The sequence below is a fragment of the Hyalella azteca genome, unplaced genomic scaffold, assembly GCF_000764305.2.
Source record: "Hyalella azteca isolate HAZT.00-mixed unplaced genomic scaffold, Hazt_2.0.2 contig7133, whole genome shotgun sequence".
NCBI lineage: Eukaryota > Metazoa > Arthropoda > Malacostraca > Amphipoda > Hyalellidae > Hyalella > Hyalella azteca.
In genome coordinates this window covers 22,422-45,137 of record NW_025937263.1, presented here as the reverse complement: position 1 = coordinate 45,137, position 22,716 = coordinate 22,422, and the positions used below count along the sequence as shown (strand labels likewise).

At 37.2% G+C, this 22,716-nt stretch overlaps 1 protein-coding gene across 3 annotated transcripts in view; it reads left to right on the top strand.

The window, feature by feature from the left end:
• The window catches only part of LOC108679228 (calcium/calmodulin-dependent protein kinase type 1), a 76,167-nt gene that overhangs the window by 47,029 nt on the left and 6,422 nt on the right, over positions 1-22,716 (top strand). For 2 of the 3 annotated variants that reach the window (XM_018167828.2, XM_047881138.1), the window contains exons 4-9: positions 2,810-2,884; positions 14,676-14,814; positions 15,589-15,712; positions 16,990-17,130; positions 18,269-18,395; positions 19,610-19,697. In XM_018167828.2, coding sequence (XP_018023317.1) covers positions 2,810-2,884; positions 14,676-14,814; positions 15,589-15,712; positions 16,990-17,130; positions 18,269-18,395; positions 19,610-19,697 — 694 coding nt within the window. The remainder of the gene's footprint in view (positions 1-2,809; positions 2,885-14,675; positions 14,815-15,588; positions 15,713-16,989; positions 17,131-18,268; positions 18,396-19,609; positions 19,698-22,716) is intronic. The other variant, XM_018167826.2, reaches the window with a different exon arrangement.

Below are 22,716 nucleotides of genomic sequence, written 5' to 3'. Positions count from 1 at the left end.
TGTAGACTAGACAGCCCCAACCTTGTATTACAATATCGTACGAATTCCATTCTTATCCTCACTTGAGGAATTTGATCAATACTTTCCGAGTTATGGAACTGAACATACAGCCGTTCCCGGATCCATCACTTTCTCTGCACGTGTGTCCAATTAGCTCCTAAAATGAAACCGTTTCATGTTTCACGAATCCAATAACAGAAAATATTTTCCTACATCCGTGATTGCCATGAAAGGATTTCGACCCATACTAAGACCGTAAATAATTTGCTTTGCAGAATGAAGGGTTAATTACGTTCTATCTGATTATGAATTATAATTAAATATTTCTTCAAGCTTGATTAACTACAGCAAATCTCTGGTAGTCGCAAAATACCAAAATCTCCAGAATTTAATGCCTTCTCAGAATTCAACAAATGCTGGATATTGTATTTATCGCTTTACATAATCACGCATCTTTTGCACCTCTTGTCCTTGGCTCGTACATCAATCTACAAATAAGGATAATTCATCAATTATTTCTTAACGTTCTACAATGAAATTTTACGATCTCATTCATTACCTCATTTTCTTACCTCATCATCTCTTTGATCAATTCAACTCACATTTACGCAATTGCATCAACTCACCAACATGGTCACTTTATTTGAATCACTCAACACATAATTTGATTCTCTTTATTGCAATTGCATCAAATCTGTCATTATTCCCTAACATATATAACTTATTTATCACTTCCTATTTTCCTGCACCTAGCGTATTCCCTTCACAATTGTGCCAGCGTTTGTTCATGCACATCTACCTTCACTTTACTTGCTAAGTAAGAGCACCCATGTTTGTCGAATTTGAGAAATAATCAATGTCGAAACCTGCTGCTAATGTCATATGTCGTAAGCTCTTTATTGTCTTGTGTTGTGTTGTTTATCACGTTGACGCCTACCCCATCTGTACTTTTGTTGGCTATCCATATCGTAGAAATATTATTTATATTTGATATCAGTAACCTAAAAAAAGGCGGTGCGCAGTCGTTTGAGAATTTGAATTTTTTTTTTACAATTCAACCGCGGAAATTAAGATGTGCTTGAATATTTGTCACTAACAGAACTTTTGTTATAACCCCTGTGGTGAGTGGTTACCCATTTCAGTCACATCCCAAGTTATATTATTTATAAATTTACCACCAATTACTGCCTTTGATTCATCGCAGGTTTCCTTTTATTCGCGCAAACGATTTAGAATTCTTCGGGGCATTTATTGGTGGAAGAATGCTATGGCCGAGTCTAAATTATTTCGGAAAACTTTTCATATTTGTGGTCATAGTTCTATATACATTGGGATACTATAAAATAGAATCAATTACACCGATTCATCATCCTTTCTGATAATAGAGCATTCATCTTTTTTTTTGTCGCCACATACCTTTGCTTTCACTTGGACGGGCGTGATACACACGAAAAGATTATTTTGAAAATTTTGCTTATTTGAAGCGTAACAATTACAAAATTGGTTTGTTTCGCATTCATCTTTTTAAGATCACTTTTCCAAACTAAAAAAAATTATTCACTCAGCGTCTAACTTTCGACGCATTTGCGTTGATGAGGAAACAATACCTGCTAATTATTCTCATTGTTCTTGGTCTCCCCTACATAATTAACGTGTGATCATCCTCATTGTTCTGTTGTATTTTCCTTGCTTGTGCTTCAAAAGGAACGAATGATGACGAGCTTGGCTGTAGAGTACCTTTTGTTCGACAAATTCCACGCAAATTCACAAGATTGATACAACTTTCCCCTATGAATGCCACCTGATTGTCAATATTTCAAATTTCGCAATTGAATCTAAATCAGATTTTTAAAGAATGAATGTTTATCCCGTGTTTCTGTGTTTATTGTTATATGTTTTTTCGAAATATCTAATTCAGCCGTACAGTTTTTTTTCGGCTTATTTCAGGCCATTGTGAGCTTTATTTTTGGAAAGAATTTGAATTTTTTTGCAGGTTAACAGTCAGATATCGGCGGGATTTTAAAAGTTAATTTTTCGGAAAATTTTACCACTACATTATTTTTTTAATCATTCCCATAAAAATCTTTTCAAATAATTACACTTATATTTATTTATAAACTCGACTTTGAACTCCACGTTTATTGGACAGATTATATAAAGCTGCGTTGAAATTATTCGTATGAATTAAACGCAATTCTTGTCAGTTTTATGTACGATTGAGATAGCTAGTTTACTTTCATGAATTTGTCTTCAGAATTGCTTTACAATTTGGAACGCTTCGGTATATTGGTGTAAATCATCTCTTGCCATTAGTACAATGTATCATTTAAATTATGATTAGTCAAAGATTAAGCTGCATAATAATCTTCTAGATGCATTAAACTAGGGCTAAAGTTTCACAGTTTTTCGCTTAGATCATCATCTATTTTACAGTGGATATAACTCAGAATTGGTAGATTGTATTACTTGTACATTAATTTTGAAGGACCATCATAATATGAAATATTTTTGTACATATTTACAACTTAGTTACGTTAAACCATTCCTTTGCATATGAACTGAAAATCCTACTGCGACGTAAAACTTTACAACCAGTCATCTTGATGTGCCCTTTGTTTGAAAGCTTTGATTAGATATTTGAATATTGTTCGTTCATCAGTAATTGATCTGATGTTTAATGTGGATAAATAACGTTAATTGTACGTTGATATTGTGCGTACAAAGCATCAAACAAATTCATTGGTTGTGCATCGGCATTTTCGTAGTTCCCTTCTCGTACTCAGATCCCTTGTCTCTCTTGCATTTACAGGCTGACACACGCCAACATAGTGCAGCTTTTAGAAACATTTGAAGACAAACTCAAAGTCTATTTGGTAATGGAATTGTAAGTAACTCATCCTTTTATTTTTCCCCCAAAATCGTTTGCACGCGTGTTAAAAACCCTGTACTTTCTATTGTGATGAACTTGTCGTTCCTGCCTATTTTGTTTTAACAAAACCTTGAACTAAACTACGAGTTTCCACCCTCGTTTCTGTAGCTTAATTGACCTGCATCCGTTTAGTTCTAGCAATGTTCACTTTCTATTGTAATTTACCTTGAGCTTGCCCTGTAGTTTGTTGATATACCTCGTATTGTAATGTAGTTCTTGATGCATTCTTGCATCCTTTTAGTCAAGCTGCACCTCACTTGGACATACACCAGCTTCTCAGTAGTGTTTGCAGCCTTCAACGTTTTTTGTATATCGTCCCTGCGCCGTGAGTCCGTTCTCAAGTTCTTCACGTTTCGCTTCTCTTCTGAAACTTGTACATACAAATCAGAGCACTTCACTCACGATTTATTTAAATTATCTTCATTATATGGCGCTAAATTATGCAGCTATTTTTAATGAATTTTCCATCTTCAATTTCCGTTCTAATCTCCTCAATCGCTTTTAAAATTTTTCATTGCAAGATCGGAACTCTACCGCGAATTCGGCAGATCTTTGTATATTTATATGTTTTTAATAGAAGATATCAATTATCCACTTCCATATTGGAGCATCAATATCTCCGAGCAGCCATAAGAAGTTCACTCATTCCCGAGCGCCTACCCTGAAGCCCCAATTCAATATTCATTGAGGAATACTAATCCATTCAATCGCAATTTTCCGACATTCTCCGCAAAATTTTCATCGTTTATGATGTTTTCAATTTGTACTTTTTTTCATTCCTGTATTTTTCAACTCTTGATTATCTGTTGAACTTCATTTTGTGTATATCTAATTTATCATCCCAATCTTGTGAGGCAGCACGCCGTTGCCTCGACTTGAGACTGGTACTCGATATTGTTTGACTGGTGCGAATATTCTCTTTATCAGTGCACCAATAAAACATAGTTCTGTATGAATATAAGCCAGGATTATAGTCCGACTGAGCGTAGGTGCGACGCAGCAATTTGTGGCTACCTCTGTAAAAGTTTTAAGTTCTTGTTTTGCGTACGGGCTAAGATGTTTATATTTACGTCTAGTGAAAAGACTATCAGACAATTCACGAGCATGAAATTATTTTAAGTTTACTGTTGCCTATTAGATGTTGCGTCCAAAATGACCTCATTTAATAACGGTCAATGTTTTGATGCAAGTATTGATTGGTATGACTTTTCGACTAGATTTGAAGACCAACGTCTCGCAGTTGTCTATTAGTATTCTAGCTCATAGCTGTTACATATATCTGTTTTCAATGCCGTTTCCTTAATAAATTTAGCCCACTTCGGGAAAGAGTGAAATGCTTTTCTCCCGCCAATAAACGGTCTATAAATTGTTGAATTGTTTTGTCCATGTGAGCGAGAGTATAATGGTCATCTCATTCTCGTGATCGGTAAGGAAATAGCTACCTTTTCTATATGAACCCGAGTGCATAATTGTTGTCTCACCCATGTCATTTGGTGGCTAAAGCCGTAAAATACCATTAAAATACAAATTAGGATGAAATTCCATGGAATTGAATGTAGGGAGATTTCATGGAATTAACTAAATTTTATTGTAAATATACCGCTGATAATATGCTTCGAATAGGATCACGCTGCATCTGTATTTGTATCGTTATCAAATGCTCCAAATGCAATCCTGTCAAGTATATCACCGTCATGTATTGTCGGCACTTGTCCACCAAGTACGATTTGTTTGTTGATTCTCCGTTGAAGCCGAGTAGAAGCAAAGTCACTCATCTTCCTTCATTGTGAATAAGTTCAATGTTTGGATGATGCCAATTGGAGCTTATTCATTACTCGGTTGGGTATTGAACGAAGTAAACTATGACAAATTATGTAGTACGTATTTCGTGCGCGTGTTTGTATCTAATGTTTCATAAAATTGATCGGCCCAGAAATTCCAGAATTCTATCTGAAAATTTTGTGCGTAATGAGCTGATAAAACGTTTTCATTCCTTCGCGTTTGTCTGTAATCAAATTGTTCTGCTGCTCTTCACTTTTCAGTTCCATTCCCTGGCTTGAAGTGAATTTTATTTAACAAGATTTCAGGTAACTTCAATCTGGAGTTTTTCGGAGAGCAAAACTTGAAGCTGCTTTCCATTTCACAGTTTGCTTTCAGCAATTTATCTCGCAACTTTAGGAAAGAACTGCAAGTTTATTTTTTTGGATAGCCCATGTTCGATTTTGAGAAATGGTTGAATTGTTAGGGCGGGATTTTTTTTCTCCAAACAATCTCAAGATTTGGACGACTATATACCTATAGTACTTATTGGTTTTATTATTTTTATGATATTTGGAACGGGTGCGCCTTCAATTAATAGATCAGTAATATACCTCCGGCACAATTTATTCGGTAGAGATTGAATGCTTGATGTAAGAACGAGTGATAATTTTTTAAACCTTTGATTATCCCCCTATGATATTACTAATTTTTAACGAATTTGGGCGATATACCGGGCTAGTGAATTATTGAATGTTGAAATAAGTCTTTTAAAATTCCCCGTCTAACTCAGTTTGTACTTGATTAACCCTAATTTCCATGTAAAATTCCATAAAGTTTCAGCAAGCGTTCAGCCTAAGCTCAAGCGCAAGGCCGGATCAGCATCTGCGCCTTATATTTAACCTCTGCTTAGTAAACGTCTCAAATTTTCCGTGTGGGTCGTAAGCTTCAGGATAAGCGAGCCTTGTGGTAATCTACTGGTCCGAGCCTTAATCTGGACCTTAGTAGAAGCTCCATTAGTGTGTTAAGTGGTCTCTTAGGTTCGCGAGTATTGCCCTATGGAGGCAAATTAGGCAGATTCACGTCTTTCATGCGATTATGGACCGCGGCTGAAAACCTACTCGGCCCACAGTTATGGGAAAATTTAGCTTCCTGTGCCGACCTCTCTGTTGAGAAATGTGGCGTTATGCCGAAAAATATTTTTGGTCGGGACGAAATTTTGCTTCCTGGTCGAATATATTTCCCATACTATATATGGTTTTGTTGGTTTTAGATGTGTATTATAAACATGGCAATGAGAATCGTGTTAACTGAATCAACACTGACTATAATAGTGTCTTTTAATACGATGACCCTTGTACGAAGTTTTTCTAAAGCAATCAAGTGTTGCTCTGTGCAAAAAGTTTATATGAACTTCTTCCTGCATTATTTTTGCTGCAAACTAAAACAATTGAGCCAATTTGTTTTACTGTTAACTTATGTTTTTTCTCTGTAGTTAATGAACACATTTTTCTCAGTTGCAAAACTTGTGTGAGATGGAACCCGTAGAGAATTGTCGCTCTGTGACATGCTTGTTCCAGTTAGTTATCCATTTGATCGCGTTGACTTCTTATTGATGTTAACAGGCGTCTAAACTATATCGTTATAGGCGTCTTCCGATATAGTTTAACCCAGTGACCAATCCAATGGACAACGTTATTGTCTACTCCACAAGTAGACCATATGGTTATTAATACGGTTTAATGAGATTGTAAGATTTTTGAAAACTCTAACGGCTCGAATTTAAAATTTAAATTTTCTGAAATTGTAAGTACTCGTATATTTTCATTTATGTGTGCGGTGGGGTGTTCCGACTGTCTCGCCATTATTCTAGACTCTAGAGGTTACTATGAATAATGTGAGCGAGTCTTTCGAAAGAGACGACCGTTGCTTTTTGTGTAGTAGTTGAAATTTTCTCTGATTTCAACTCTTAAGAAGACCCTGATTCGGGCGCGCCCTTTGAAACAATTACATAAGAATGATACAATTGTATAATATTTCAGCAATGACATCAATTCATTCGAGTCAAAGGAAATCGACATTCAACAGCAATTTGATCAATTTTTGTTTACTCGTCGATTCACGATTTCCGTGGTGTTGCCAACATTGGTCAATTTTTACCGATTTACATTTATGAATTAAGATACGTAATTTCTTTCTCTCGTTGACCAGACTTGTTTTGGTGTAAAGTTAGGAAAGAGCCAGCACCGCTGTGCTAATACTTCAAGTTTCTTAGAAATTCACTAATCGCTGATAAGTTTTTCATTAATTAATATTGTAAATTCACTAATCGCTCAAGTTTTTTATGATGTATTTTTTATCTTTTCCAATTTATCTTTCCCAATTATATGAATTCTGATTCCTTAAATACAGCTTCATCGTCGACCTGTATATTCTTTTTGTCCGGTGTCACTATGTTTGGCAAGTGTTACGAAACATTGAAAGGAATTAACGACTCGAGTGTGTAACGATGTGTCGCTGTCAAGCCTACAAAAGCGTTACGAAATTACTAGATGCTTAACTTCTGATGGGAATTTTTGAAATCTTTTTGCCATAGTACTTCTGAAACGAACATTAATTCGCTTGAAGAGTTGTTATCTCTTATCGAAGTTTCGTGACCTTTACTTATGATTCCGTATTATTTATTTTTTTGAGGCTTGAACGTTAAAAATATTTAAAATAAATATCTTAAATTATACTCGGCAGACTTTGTGATCAATCTTCTAATAAGTACTCGAAACGTGACTTGGTAACTGCAAAGTATCTCGCACTCACTGTAGAGGCTTGTTTAGTATCAAAGTTCGTGCGCGAACTACAGGTTTACATGTAAGCCAATTCTTTTTAGTGGCGCTTAAAGTGTCATTCAAAAGAATTAAATTAAATTAATTAATTAATTAAATTAAATTAAATTAAATTGTCATTTATATAAATTACTACGCTGTTGTTCGACAAAAATTCAGTTGAACAATTTTTGTCTATCTGAATATTTTAGTTTTAGAAGATCTGCACAAATCTCAGTCACCTCACCTTGAAACAATTGATTGTTTATGCTGATGAAGCTACTCTTTCGTCAAGGCACACGTACAGCATCAAGCACTTAGCCCAGGGCTCATACTTTCAAAAAAAGTTAAGAGATCGTAAGTTCATCAGCCAATCATTGACGGCCTTTCAAGCAAAATCCACCAAGCATAGACAAGAAAATAGAGCGTAATTAAGTACTTACGTTCACTTAGCGAGTTTTGAAAATTGGAAGTGTGGCCCCTGATGTCCACCAGATTTTGTGGCCGGGCGTTCATGTTGCCATGCAAGGCGTCTCGTATTTTGTCCCTGTACGCTGCCTCTGGCCTCACAATCAGGGCCACCAATGCATGAGCTAAATCTTGAACAGTCTAGAGGCCTTCACATTGACGTCAGTATTGTAATCGTCTAACTGTTCTTTATTACCGGAGACATAACCGCTGCGGGGATTTTATAATCAATGCACCCATTATATGCACGCAATATATTGTTTTATGCTTACTGGCAATGAAAGGTATTAGCCGATTGGGCATGAGGTTACAATTATTTCTGTAGTTTTAAGAATCGCGAGGATTGTATGTCATAGTTCGTTGTAAACTTGAAAATATTTTGAGGCTATGTGATAGGATCAGAATTCTTATGCACCACATATACCTCTTACGTTATGTATCATTTAAAAAGTTACGAAACACGGACTCTGTTTCATAAAATACCAATAAACTATGTAATATTCTGATAATTTAAGTTTCTTATTTATCATACGTAATTTAGTTTTTAGTTTATTCCGGGCACATAAAAATCGCAGACTCGTCATAATGTCTATTGATCACAAGTTTCGGATCTAATTAAAAGCTGCGCATCCACAGCATTTGAAGCAATAGAGAAGCGACTCATGTATGCATGCTGTTGTTTATTCTTGTAAATCCATGATAATTATTTGGCGTACTACCCGCAAAAAATATTATCGAAATAAATAGCTGTGATGCTATGAGTTGGGCTTTATAGGTAAGTTGCATTAGTATTACGTAGACGATAAATGTTGGTTCATGGTATGTAGTTGTACTGAATCTTGAATAATCAAACGCCCTACTTACGTGTTCTTCATCGCGGGGGTAATCATAATTCGTCTGTGCTAGCTTATCACAAGACATCGTCGCTCGGCGTGATAACTGAACTGTTGCTTTGATATTATGGCTCAGGTATTCAGTTTTCTGCGAACTAATGAAAATTGGAGGATAATTTTGCAGTCTCATTATAATACGAGTTAGCTCATGCATGAGTGTGTTTCTCCAACCGTCGTAGTCTGCTTTTTCTGGTGATGCAGCTGCTGCCAACACGTACAATGGCTCATTTAGGCTGATGAAATTTTGCGTAGATATTCTCATTTCTTATTTAACAACAAAGAAACAATTAATGATCTCATACTTCGTAATAACTTAGTACGGGTAGTTTATACAAGTACTCCTGGTTGAGTTATGTTTTGAGAGAATGATTCTGGATAGTGAAGTGTAATGCAAATCGATGCAGAATTGGACGGAAATCACTGTGGTCCACCTCGCAACTAATGGCCTAGGACTATTTTTTTTGGCTATAGGAATCATTGCAAACGTCAAAACTTTATACAGTATATAGTCAGTCATACATATGGATGTCATGATCTCTTAATTACTGACTTGTGGAGTAACTTAATGTTTAGTGATTTGACAAGATATCTTTCGCTCGCTTGAAGCCCGACTGGAAATAACAAGTTTTTTTTGCCCGCTAAGTACGTTAGTCTCAGTCAAACCAAACTGATTGGTCTGGCGCTTTGAATTTTTAACGTCTCCGGCGTTTAGCACCTTTGCAGATCTTCATTCCTTGCCTTTTATTTAAATGGTCTAATTAATGGGTCTATATGTAGTAGCGTTTCTACGTCACTCAAGATCCTTGGCTATTTTCAGTAGATCAGTTTTCATAATAATCGTTCTGCTGCAATATTACAGTACAATACAAATACATGGCTTGTGTCATATAATCAATAGGGAAGACAATTTGTAACTGCACATTTTTATGACCACTGAGCTTATTTCATGTTTCTGCTTTGGTTTCGACGTCCTCGCTTGTACCTCCACCATGACATGTCAGTGTGGCCTGCAGTCTAACATTGATCTGGAAATTTTCCGTCGCGCATGCCCGGGGCTCCGCGATCCAACCTGTTGCTGCGGCGGTCTCGCCTGGCGCCGCACCCGACACGAGCCATGGCCGCGCCAGTGACATGGCGACGTCTGTTGTCTACCTTCAATTGACAGTGTTGGGATGTTCGCCAAATTTTGTTTTGTATCATTGAATTAAGTGTTTGGAACTTCTTTACAAGTACGAAAACAGGTTCATGTTTTTCTCTTCATTATTATAACGTGTGAACGTTGTGCAGCGTTGTTACAATTCTTTGATAACTATGATGACTTTTTAAGCAAACTTTAAAGAACTGGCACTCAAGTGTGAATAAGATGTGTCGTTTGAATTTTGCGTGTCGCATTTAGATTAGCCGATGCCTCCTACGAATTCAATTCCGAATGGGAGTTTTGTTACTAACGTACCTGCCTAATCTGCGGCAGAGTGAAGCATTGTTTGACAATCACGAAATGAGCCTGGGGCAGGAGTTGATGTTGCGCCGTTTCAGTACCCTGCCTGCTCTGCAATGAAGTGCCGCGGTTGCCATATATATTCTGAACATGGAGCGCTGTTCGTTCTGTTCGTGAACATGGTAGCGCGCAATGGTTGATTGTGCATGGGAACTCACGTTCCCACCAAATGCCTATTATGAATTAGTGTTCGCGATTGTCAGTTGTCCAGTGTCAATCTGGCGTCTCATTCTATTCATTATTAATTCACTGTAAGATTTGATCATCTGTAGTTGAGACGTAATATTCACTAGACGTGATAGAGATTGATGGTAATGTACTATATAGACCTGAGTCAGAATAGACGCCATCACTTGACACATCGCGCGATCAAGACCACAGAAGTGGGCGGAAGTCGTGACTATATAAAAGACTGGGTACCTCAGTAAGGCTCCGCAGCAACTGACGACTACGCCGTCATGTAACTAGCTTTACAGTTTAATTCCACTTAACGGTCGACGTCTCAACCTCATACCACTAATATAACTCTCCTGGATTACCACCCCGTATCAATATAAGTTCTCTAGACAGATGGTGTCTTACTCATCCCTCACGCACTAAGTCCACGAATCCCTGTCCTCAGGTTCAGGTAGAACTAATAATATGCATTTAGTCGAATATCAATGTTGATTGAATCAACATTGATGGATAGTTTTTGTTGGCGGTGGTGCGGATTTCATTTACTGACACTGGAAGCCTGTCTTGTTAGAACTTGAGTAATGTTTTAATTAATTAAGCTTACAATTCGAAGCAATATATGTATCGCTTCGTTATGAATTGAGCTAGGGCCAAAAATACCTAATTTGTGACACTATTTACTCTGAAATATTCTACCTTGATTTCACAGTAACTTCAAATTGTAAAACATGTGAAACTAAATAAGCCTCTTGAGCTGACGAGCTCACAACTGACCAATTGCGAGCTATTGAAGTTCTAATGAACGCGTTTTTTCGAACCAGAGATTAGATTCACTTCAAGCACGATTGCGATTTTCAAGTTAGTGAGGGGTCAATTATATTCAATCGAAAGTGCGCTATTGAAATTTATATGAGCAGATAATGGTTCCCGTGCACCATCAGCAGTTAGATCATTTTAATGAAAGTTTCTTCGTGTTATTTATTTCTTTCGATTACGCAACCTTGATAAATCCGTATACTGAGAAATTCGTGCGCATTTTATTGTCATCCGATATCGAGGAAATCCCTATCTGTCCAAGCATTCTCTTGTAAAAACATATCACTACTTTAAAAGCATCTCCATGGTTACCGTACTGATTCAGTGCATCTCTACTTGGATTAAGGAAGGCGTGGATTAAGGGTTAATAAGTTATACCCTTGATTATATATTTATCACTGGGCCATTAGGTATACTTGGCGACATAATAACAGATCAGTTTTGGTAGTTAAGTAAATATTCCAAACAATGAATTATCCAAAGTCCTCCAATAAAGTTGTTTTTTTTTTAAATGACATTCATACCCTGCAACTTCTGGATTAATTATTATAAAAGTTTTATTTAATTTATCCGTCACTGTTCGAGTATGGTCAGTACAGTTCATATAAAATTGTCGACCAGCCTGGTAAATGCCACGAAGCTTATGTGATGGACACTTTTTGAGTAAGAAAACACTGAAAACAGTTCTAAATGTCAGAAAGAATCATTAAAATTGCACATCGAGGGTTAACTTCATGTTCAAGGGAGAAGATGCCAATTCCAGGAAATTGTAAATCTCCCGTTTTGCCCAGAATTTCTCGTCTCGGTATTGTCCTGGTTTTCCACCGAAATTCCATGATTGTCTCGATTTTTATCGCTAATCGGAACAAAGTTTTTCGGATCCTTTCGTTTCGAATAAAATCTATTTTGGGATTCAGAACCTTAACTTGTGAAGCCGATTGCATTCTCCTTCACTGCTGGCTCACGGTACGACTCCTTGTGCCAGCTACAGCGTCCTGCTCATCTGCTGAACTAAAATGCTTCGAAGTGTCGCTTAATATCGGCTTATAATAACCATTTTTACGAACGTGACTCGTGCACGTACGTGAACATCGAAGCGGATATAGCTACTTATTTTTTTATCTTCTTGGATAGTTGGGAAGGGGATTTTATGGATTTTTCAGAGCCTCTGTTGGAGTTCAATGTTAATTAGTTCTTGTTCTTTTGTTGGCTTATTTATTCAATATATTTCGAGATTATTTTTCGTGATGCATGTACGTCGAAGATTCGAAAAGTTTAGTACTGTCCTCCGAGAAGTCTGAATTTCACAATTGAAACTACTAATAGACTTGTCACATCCACAAGTTATTTAAATATTAGACCCAGTCTCCGTAGACTCTTTCTGGTCGAACTTCACTTTAGCCCTCTACCGCCTGACATGCGTAACCGGAGCAATATTGTCACAAGCCTACTTCCCAAAAAAGATACGTTCTGGTGAGAGCAGAATGACTTGTACAGATTGTTGCCGCCACGTACGACAACTTTAAAATGTTCTCTGTTGCGTACAAACGTCCTCAGGTTGCTACACTCACTAGTTTACGTATAATTTGCCGCCACGTACGACAACTTTAAAATGTTCTCTGTTGCGTACAAACGTCCTCAGGTTGCTATACTCAATAGTTTACGTATAATTCAAGTTGAAAGTTATTTTCCCGGAGAATGACATTCGGCGGTAAAAGGTTAAAAACGTTAATTTGCAACATTTGCAAACTGGTGAAATTTGTTCAATAAAAATTTTTAATTTGATAGATTACAGTGTGCTTATAAAATTTCTGCATATGTAGCCTCTAAACCTTCGATTACTTCATTTTCCCGATGATGAAATAAAGTTTCACTAGGTACAACCTTATTAATTCCCAGTGTCAAATAAATATTTTTTTAAATGTAATGTCCGTGAGCGATTCGATAAGTTTGAAGGTAATAAACTAATCCACTTACAAAATTTTGTCAGAAATTTTGCAACGAGAATTTTTATGACTCGTCTGCCTCAAATTTTCTTCATTCTTTGACGTGCTCGTCGATAACTGCGTGTTAGGTGTCTCGATGCCAATATCTGATATTCGTTCTTCAAATTTACGATTGATTTCAATGAGGGTTGATTTTACGGTGAGGAATGAACTGAGCCGTCGCACTAAACATGAATTTTATGGCATGGTGCATCGGAACCTTGTTACTCGTATCGCAACCGAAGAAACGGGACTCTGAGCTACATTAATTTTTTAATGTTGAGCGATGTATATCATATCCAGTTATTTGTTTGCTTCGTTATAAGTTACAGTTTATTGGATTTTTAATTTCTTCGCCTAAGTATAACTGGGGAAACTTTTTAAGGGGGTGTATTTATGTATTTATTATTTATCTTCGTTCACGTGGTAAATTGCATTTAATTTCTGTTTTTACTTGATCTGTACTTTCCATGAATACTGTGCAGCTATTCGAATCCTAAATTATTTTTCCCGGTTTCCCTCTTCTATTGCAAGATTGATTTGTTTTAGTTCTGCGTAAATACGTATATTGCCATCACCAGAAAACAATAGTATAACAAGATATCAAATTGCCGTTTAGGGATACAAACTTTTAATCATCCGAGGTAATCACTTGTGAATGAACGGCCAGCAGAGCCTTGAATTAAAAATTGCACTAGTGGCGTTTCTATTTCCGGAAATGTTTTAATTGGAATATCTTTGTTATTGCCAAGAGAAGACACTTTTTTGGATATTCCTTAGTTTGCAATCTGAAGGTGGACTGATTGACTTACCTCGACACTGATCAACACATGACGAGTTAACTGACAAACTATAATGACGGTTGTAGAACTGCAAAAACTGAGGCTTACAACTGCGATGCAATTGCACGATAGTATTGATTGATTGCTTTGCATGATTCCTTGGATTGCGAATATGCGTCCGTGTACGCATACTCAAATGTACGTAGACTTTCATGAATAAAATTCCTTGTTCATTTAATTATGCGTTTTAATGGACGTGGCTCGCCTTGTGTAGCTAAGATACATTTATTATTGAAAAATTATAGTAAAATTGCCTTTTTGCTTTAGCCCATTTACGTTATAAGATAAAGTTTCACGCGATTGCCATAAGTGAGGTACCACTGCAATTGGTCACGGATTATATTCATGTTTTGAAATGTATTTTTGTGTGATAAGCAATGCTAGTATGTTCACGCTACCACTCAAGGTCTTGTTAATAATACGAAAAATATTTTTCAAATAAATACTTTGCCGGTGCCTAAGCATCTCTTGACCCAGTGCTGTGTCCCAGGGTGACTGGCGGCGAACTCTTCGACCGGATTGTCGAGAAAGGCTCGTACACAGAAAAGGACGCCGCTGATCTCATCCGCCAAGTGCTCGAGGCGGTCGACTACATGCACGAACAGGGAGTCGTTCACAGAGACCTCAAGGTGAGACCACTGATCATCCGCTCCTGTCAAGCAATAACAAATTGAAGTACAAAAAATATAACTCAGTACTCACTGCAGTGAGTAACAGAGCGCGCATTTTCTCGTCGACGAAAACGTGGTCACGGACGGACGGACGGACAGACAGACAGATAGACGGACATGACGAGCACAATAGCGCCTTTTTCCCATAAATGAGGAAATGCGCTAAAAAGAGCGAACCTCGAAGCACATATCCATGATTTCTATTTCAGTAGAAACTTGATAATATTCTGTAAAGTAAGTTGCGAGTAGAAGAAGCTCTAACGAGAATGATCAGGCATTGTTGAAATCACTGCATTGTATTTCATAGCTAGATCAAGTGGTTCTAAAACAATTCATATTCTCATAACAGTCTTGAGGTGCTTTTTGAATACTTAGAAATTGTATCCTCAAATAATTTTAATGTGTGGCGCTGCATTTCAATTGTTACTCTGTATGACAAACTTAGCTTGATTCATCCGGACAGTCTTTTTCTTTATGAGTTTTTTTCAGGTGCTCTTAATTTACATGCCCTTTGTTGTTAACTTGTATTTTGTGTAAATCTAGTCAATTAAACGAGGTAGCTCCTGGCGCTGATTTTTTCATGCTCAATTCTTACATCGTAATGCTCTTATTCTAATTCGAATCGAAATTCAGTGATTGGACACTTGAAATAATTAGTTTCTGTTACATCTTGATGGTCACTCATTCCGCTTTTGGTAACATCGCTTTTATTTTGGCATTAATTTTCTACAGCCGGAGAACCTGCTGTACTACAGCCAGGACGAGGAGAGCAAGATCATGATCAGCGACTTCGGGCTCAGCAAACTAGAGGACTCTGGTATCATGGCTACGGCGTGCGGCACTCCGGGCTATGTTGGTGAGAGCGAAGCCCCACTCTGTACTTAATATGTTGGAAGAAGTGGCGGCCAGTAGTACAACTTTCAAGTACTGACTGCCACTATTTACAGTGCCTCGTGTATATGCGCTCCTTGCCACGAGAGGACCTTGCAACTCTTTACACTAGGTCTGTATTAGAATAGAATAGAAGTGTCGGCACTGAAGAAATAGGCCCATGTCCTGTTGCCGATTCTTGTACTTTTCGTGACTTTATTCCAACTTGTAGCAGTTAGCATTTGAAAGTTCTACTCGCCGCCACTACTGTCCACGTATACAAGAAACCTAACTGTGGGAACTGGGAAGTCTTATGTCGTCTTTGATGTAGCTGTAGACTAAATCTAAAAGATATCGTCTCCTGGTTTTTACCCATTGCTGTGTGTGGGTTGCGGTAGTTGAACCAGTTGTTTGTGAAATTCAAGCAGCCCTGAAGCATGTTCCTAGAACTATCCTGAGTACGAATAACTTTCGTCAACACCCCCTGAAGTTTAAAGTACTGTAATTAGCTGCATATCATGCTCATGCTCAAGCAGTAAACGGAGCCCAGTCATACAGATCCATGATAGCCAAAGCTTATGTTTAAATATCTATTACAGTATAGAATTTACGTGTCGACCGGTGCATTTTTACCTCTTGCGTTCCATGTCATATTTATTTCTGAAATAACTATTGTTGTAGGCAAATTATTCATTTGAGAAGTTGCGATCTCTGGGATAAAGAACGATTTGGCGCGGAAAGGGCCTGAATTTTTCGCTCGTAGTCAGAGTTTTTTATGTTAAAGAGAATTTCGATCACTGAAGTTCTGAGTTCTATGTTTGAGACTGGGCATTTTTCCTCAGCATAATCGCCAACTACTGCAAGAATATTTTAAAAGGACTTAATCGAATGATCAGTAAAGTTTATTCAACAGATCTCCTGAAATATTATCTCTCTCCGTCTGTCAATCTTTGATAACAAACAAAAGTTTTTCCCTTCTAAAATTTTCTCTGATATGGCCATGGTTTTTCGCTAAGTTATAAAATAAAATGGAAAATTATTCTTCGTCGCATTGTGTTTTTCCTCAAGTTTTTAATTTTTAATCATGCTTCGAAATCTCTGTGAACTCTCAAAGAGTCAGCCGAAATGAAGATTCACTATGAATCATTCTTGAACTTCTTACGCCGATTTTTTGGTGTTGATTATTTTGAAATCGAATTTCAGCGACAAAACTTGCTGATAAGAGAAGACCTCGTATTTTGATCACAAATGTTTGGCTTGCAGCTCCCGAAGTGCTCGCTCAGAAGCCGTACGGCAAGGCGGTTGACGTCTGGAGCATCGGCGTCATCGCCTACATCCTCCTGTGCGGTTACCCGCCATTCTATGATGAGAACGATGCCAACCTCTTCGCCCAGATCCTCAAGGGTGAGCCAAATATCTTACAGGCTTTCTTCTTGCTCAAGAGCCGTGGGGGGAATTTACTCTATTTTTTCCTTCGACTCGCGTGTTTTAAAGGCAGTTATTTGGAGGGGGTTTCCTGTCCTAAGTTTCCTGTCGAAGTTGACTACACATTATTTATTAAAGGCGAAGATTTTCTCTCAAAAAATGAGCGAACAAAAGAATTGTGCGAACAATTCTTTTGTTCAAAACAACAATAACAAAAGTTTTGTTCATAAACAAAAACAAATGTATTTTTTATGACTAAATTTCTGAATCTCTTTGGCAATCAATGTTAGCAATTCAGATATAGACATTGATATTTTTGGGCCGCTGTGATGTGCATGGACGGTTTTTCGATGTTCCGCATTTTTCTGTAAGTGACGGGAACTGGTAACGACTTTCTCTTATCAGGAGTTGCGTTCACCGCAGGCCGACAAAAATGTATCTCGGTGCATTAAAGCTGCGCCTCTGAAAGCCACGGCAGATCAAACATTTTTTCAAGAGCCGTTATGGCTCTTGAAAATCATGCCTTCCATGAACACGGGTGGTGTTAACTTATTTTGGGAATTATCAATTATTATTGTAAATAATATCATACATACACATTTCATGTTGATTTTAGCGCTTTTTCGCGCTGTTGTTTCTATTGTTTTTTAAAACTTCGTGCAGTTGTTTTATTTACTGAAGTTACTGATGAAGATTGTAAAAACTATCAACATTTTATTCTCGTATTCAACTTCATATATTCCTTAAAAATTCCTAAGATTATAGTCTTCTACATATTCAAGTTTTTAAAGTATTGTCTCAATTCAAAGGTGATAATTACCATCCGTTAAAGTCATTGGATATGCTTCATATACTTGCTGCAAGTTCGAGTCGGTAATACTTAATTGCATCGTCAAATTTAGCAACTTTTCCTGCAGCACACATGTGAGCGAAAATTAAGATTTTGGAGTAGTTTCAAGCCCATCTTTTTAGCGCATTTTCTCATTTATGGAAAAAAAGCGCTATTGTGCTCCGTCCGTCTGTCTGTCCGTCCGTGACTTCACATTTTCGTCGGCGTGAAAATGCGCTCCCTGTCACTCACTGCAGTGAGTACTCAGTTTTATTTATTTTATTTCAGGCGAGTTTGAGTTTGACTCTCCGTACTGGGACGAGATCAGTGACAGTGCCAAAGACTTTATCCGTCAGCTGTTGTGCGTTAACGTCGAGAAGCGCTATACCTGCAAGCAGTCGCTCCAGCACCCCTGGTGAGATCACGTTTACTATTTCTGTATTGTCTACACTTTTTTTAAATTCGACGTTTATTCAAGTCTAGAGTTGATAAATAAATAAAACTGTGGAGTTCAATATTTTTTCTCTTCAAATTTTCGATATTCTCTTATTATGTATTTTTTGTGTGCTCCTGTGTGAATAAAAAATAAAGAAAGAATATTGTGACATCTGTCCATGGCTTGTACGAATACATGGAAACTTGCAGCTGTACTCACAGTTTACTGTTTATTTCTCTGTCGCATTATGTTTACTTCTTATTCAAAATTTCCTCAAGACATCATTACTTATCTAATATACTGTACAGTGTACAGGCTCTGCAAAAGTAACTGCGGTATAGTCAGCTTGTCGTTGTTTGGAATTTCTAACGTTGTATCTTTTGTTTTCAATTAACTTTGGAAAGAACTAAGATTTTTCATCAAATAAGGGATTTGTTATTCCGCTAAGTTTTGTGTTTATTTTTCTAGGAATTTAAGAGGTGAACTTTCAACGCCGCATTAAGGCGGACGCTTATTTTTAATTTTTACTCACGAGTGCTCGGTAAAATTCTTTAACAATTGAAAGGATTCCAGGAAGCAAGCTTATTTCAATATTCTACATTCAGTAATGGGTGCTGAAGAAACGTTACGTAAAGTCTTTGTGTTAAGACTAAATTAGGATATTTTTTATTATTAACGGTACGAAAAATAGAGCAGTGGTAAATGCTGAGTTTTCTTGCTGTTAAATAGAGAAAAAAATCCTAAAGTCATGTCATTATTGGCGAATCGACTTTTGTTCCTGAAAAGACTCGCGTTTAATTGCAAATGGTGTAATGTCAATTGCAAATGATACCTTTTATAATTAGAGACTTGAATGCATGGAAAAATAAGGGTTTTCTTCGTTATTCCTTCAAAAAACGTGATCTACACCTCAACAAGGCGTGGATAGCTTTTTATATTTTCTCCGCCATCATTATAAAGTGAATTTCGATGTGGCTGTCACTTTACAGTGTTATTTCGGGTAAATTAATCAATTGGGTAAAACAATAACTCATTCAATTTTGTCATTCGCTCAATTTTGTCGATTTCCTTTCACTTTCCACTTCATGTGATTTACATGTACTTGGCAAACCTATCTTTCAAGTTCTCCCCTCATCAAAGCACAAACTAATTTTCTTTTTCCCAGCACTGAAACAACTGTTTGTTCTCTACAGGATCTCGGGCAATGCTGCGAGCGACCGCAACATTCACAGCTCCGTGTCCGAGCAACTCAAGAAGAACTTTGCTAAGAGCAGGTGGAAGGTACGATATACGTAGGGCCCACCCTCAGCTTATAGGCTTCACTGTTTCATTGTGCTGCGCGATACCAAGGCCTTCTAGAGATGCCCATAACTTATTGACGTTATTGTTGACAGTTCTTGACCTTTGCTCGCTTGAATGTCCAGATTCCAATATTATTAGAGCTTAACTATGAATATATGATAATTTGTAGTTCAGGGAATTAAATGGGGCATTTAGAATAGAACGAATCTAATCCCTTACTGTATAACGGATTTCGTTATAAATGACCGCCAGATTTTGCGTATCAAGCTCAAGGCGCTTGGTGCATTTATCTAGAAGGCCTAGACATAAAAATAATCGTAAGAAAGCTAACTATCGTCTGCTGCGCGATCATCATGTTTTGCCTCGACGATGTGTCGTCGTGTCACGTTACATGCTTCACACTTCATACCCACGACAAAATGTATAAATCGTAATTGAATTGTAGCGTTGTAGCTTAAACGTGTTTTCTGTGACTGGCCCAGAATTAAATTGTTATCTGTGCGAAGTTTTTTGCTGTGGTTGAGCTGTTAATTATAATATAAATTATTTATTTTGACTCTCGTTTTCGTGATGTTCCTGTGGCCTCTTTTGATACTGTTTAGTTTCTTTTAATGCTTACTATATATTAGTATAGGTTTAGTAGAATTTGTTCCTTTAAGCAGGTTTCATTGAAGGCCACAAAATTTGTTTAATTGACAATTTTCTTACTAGCTTTTTTAATACATCCGATGGACATTTTGATTTCGTTAACGTTTCGAATGTATCAATAATTCATTATCAATTTACAAGACGCATTGAGTGAAGAAATTTAGACGACATCAGTACAGAATCGTGTAAATAGGATACTACTCAAAAATCAATTTGATAAGAAATAATTATAAAATTTCAAAAATATGAAGATGGACAATAATTAAAGCACTAAAAATTACTTCGAAAACAGTCTCAAGGTTCTGACAAATCCAGTAGTTTCAAGGTTAATGGCTGTTTTGGCTGGGGTCCCATCTTTAATTTTGAGGGCCTCGGCTATCGCGAGTCGGTTGGCGTCGGGGCATCGCATGACGACGCTGGTGCCTCGAGCACCGTACGGGTGATGGTCTCGTTGTGGACTTACATCAGGTGGTTCCTTGGTCCACCAGACTGAAGGGGGCACGTGAGACGTCGGCTTAATGTCGTAGTTGTGAGTCCGATGTGGTCCATCCATATTAGGGAGAAGTCTACAACCTTCTCTTTTGCGGGAAAATTTATAGACTAAATTTATGAGAGCACGTATTGTGCTTTTTTTGTAGCGCTCATGGCATTCGCAGGCGGCGTTTGGGACTCTCCCGACCTACATCTGTTGGTTTCCATTATAGTTTGGTGACGAAGGAATATTTTTAGCATGTACGAATATATCTAAAAAAGGCTAAGCACGCTTTTGTCCGATTCCGTAAGTAAACTTAGAGTCAGAATTAATTTCAAAGGCCATTCGTAGATTCCTCAGTTGTTCTTCATCTTGAATGACAACGAAGATATCATCGACATATACCTGCAGGACAATGCGGGCTCGTTCTGTGTTCATCTGAAAGTACTCGATTTTCATTTCCGCACATATAGTACTCAGCAACAGTACGACCAATGGAATGCCCGTAGCAACGCCGTTGGTGTGTCGGTAATTTTTTTTTTTGCCGGGAGTTGGGAAAGGTGATTCGGAAGTCCGTAAACTACAAAGAAAATTGTCAATAAAGCAAATTCTCTGGTCTTCAAAAAATTTACTGATACATATGTATATATATTCGTTTTATTTTTCGCATGCGGTTCGTAACGATCACATAAGCGATATTAATATTTTGTCCTGGACGAAATGATGTCGTAAGATTTGTATCAACAGACAAGCTGTGAACACATCATTGAGAAGTTTCATGAGGAGAAAGTGACTGCATGTGCTTTTGGAATTGATTGAGAACGTTTTATTTTTTCTTGTGGTCCGTTGAGCGATACTGAGTGGTCGTCGAACTTAATATATACATTCGTTGCTTCCTGTTGCGCTTACATTAGTAAGCATGTGCAGTGATAGGCATCCTAGAGTACAATAATAACGAATGTACTAACTATGTTATAATTACAATACGAGATTCTCGTTTTCATTCTCCGAGGAGAACTTTATTACGAAATTTTCAGCAAGTTTCCAACGGAATAGACAATATCAAACTGAACATGGTAACTTCTCTCGAACTCAACCTATTTTCGATGTTTCACAATAAATACAAATGCTATTAAGGAAATAATAGGATTACTGAAGAAAATGTTCGACTTTGCTCTTTCATGGTCTCGGACCTAATGGAAACCATCCATATTTTACGAAGCTCCGAAAGTAAAGCTCTTGTGTGTGCGGCTGCTGTAACGTGTGCCATATTCTTTAGAAGTCTCGTTACGCTCGTACTATAAACGTTATTTAAAGGCAATAATTATGTTCATTTACGAAAGTGGAGGACTCGTTATAATAGTAGTTTTATTCTTTAATTGAGCTTTTTACGCTTGGGGTTCTCAAATACTTCAATTATAGGTTGTTTTGCTTTTTTGTGGAGAAGAAAGTTCCTAGAAAAACTCTCAGGTCGTGTTCTAAAGCAAATGTATGCGCAGGCATTGAGGCATTTAGTTTGATTATACACTTTTTTGCATACTTCCTGAAAATAAATTAGGCGCAGCACTTGTTTCTCTAATTTGTTGGCTTTTAAATTTAAATTATTTGCAGTTTTACTCGTCGAAGTTAATGTAAATGTGTCATATCGGTAGCGAGATTATCGAAAGAAACTTCTTTGCATGATCTGTTTTTATGTTCTGTGTGACGGCGCATTGCATGGTATCAGTTTTCCGTGTGGTCTTGATGTCTTTTGATATTTAGTTCCATTATTTATTACGTGAGAATGCTTATATTTGTACTTCTTGTAGCATTTTGATCTTGATTTTTATTTAATAGTAACCATAAATTTTTGAATGCATTAATTAGTCTTATTTTATT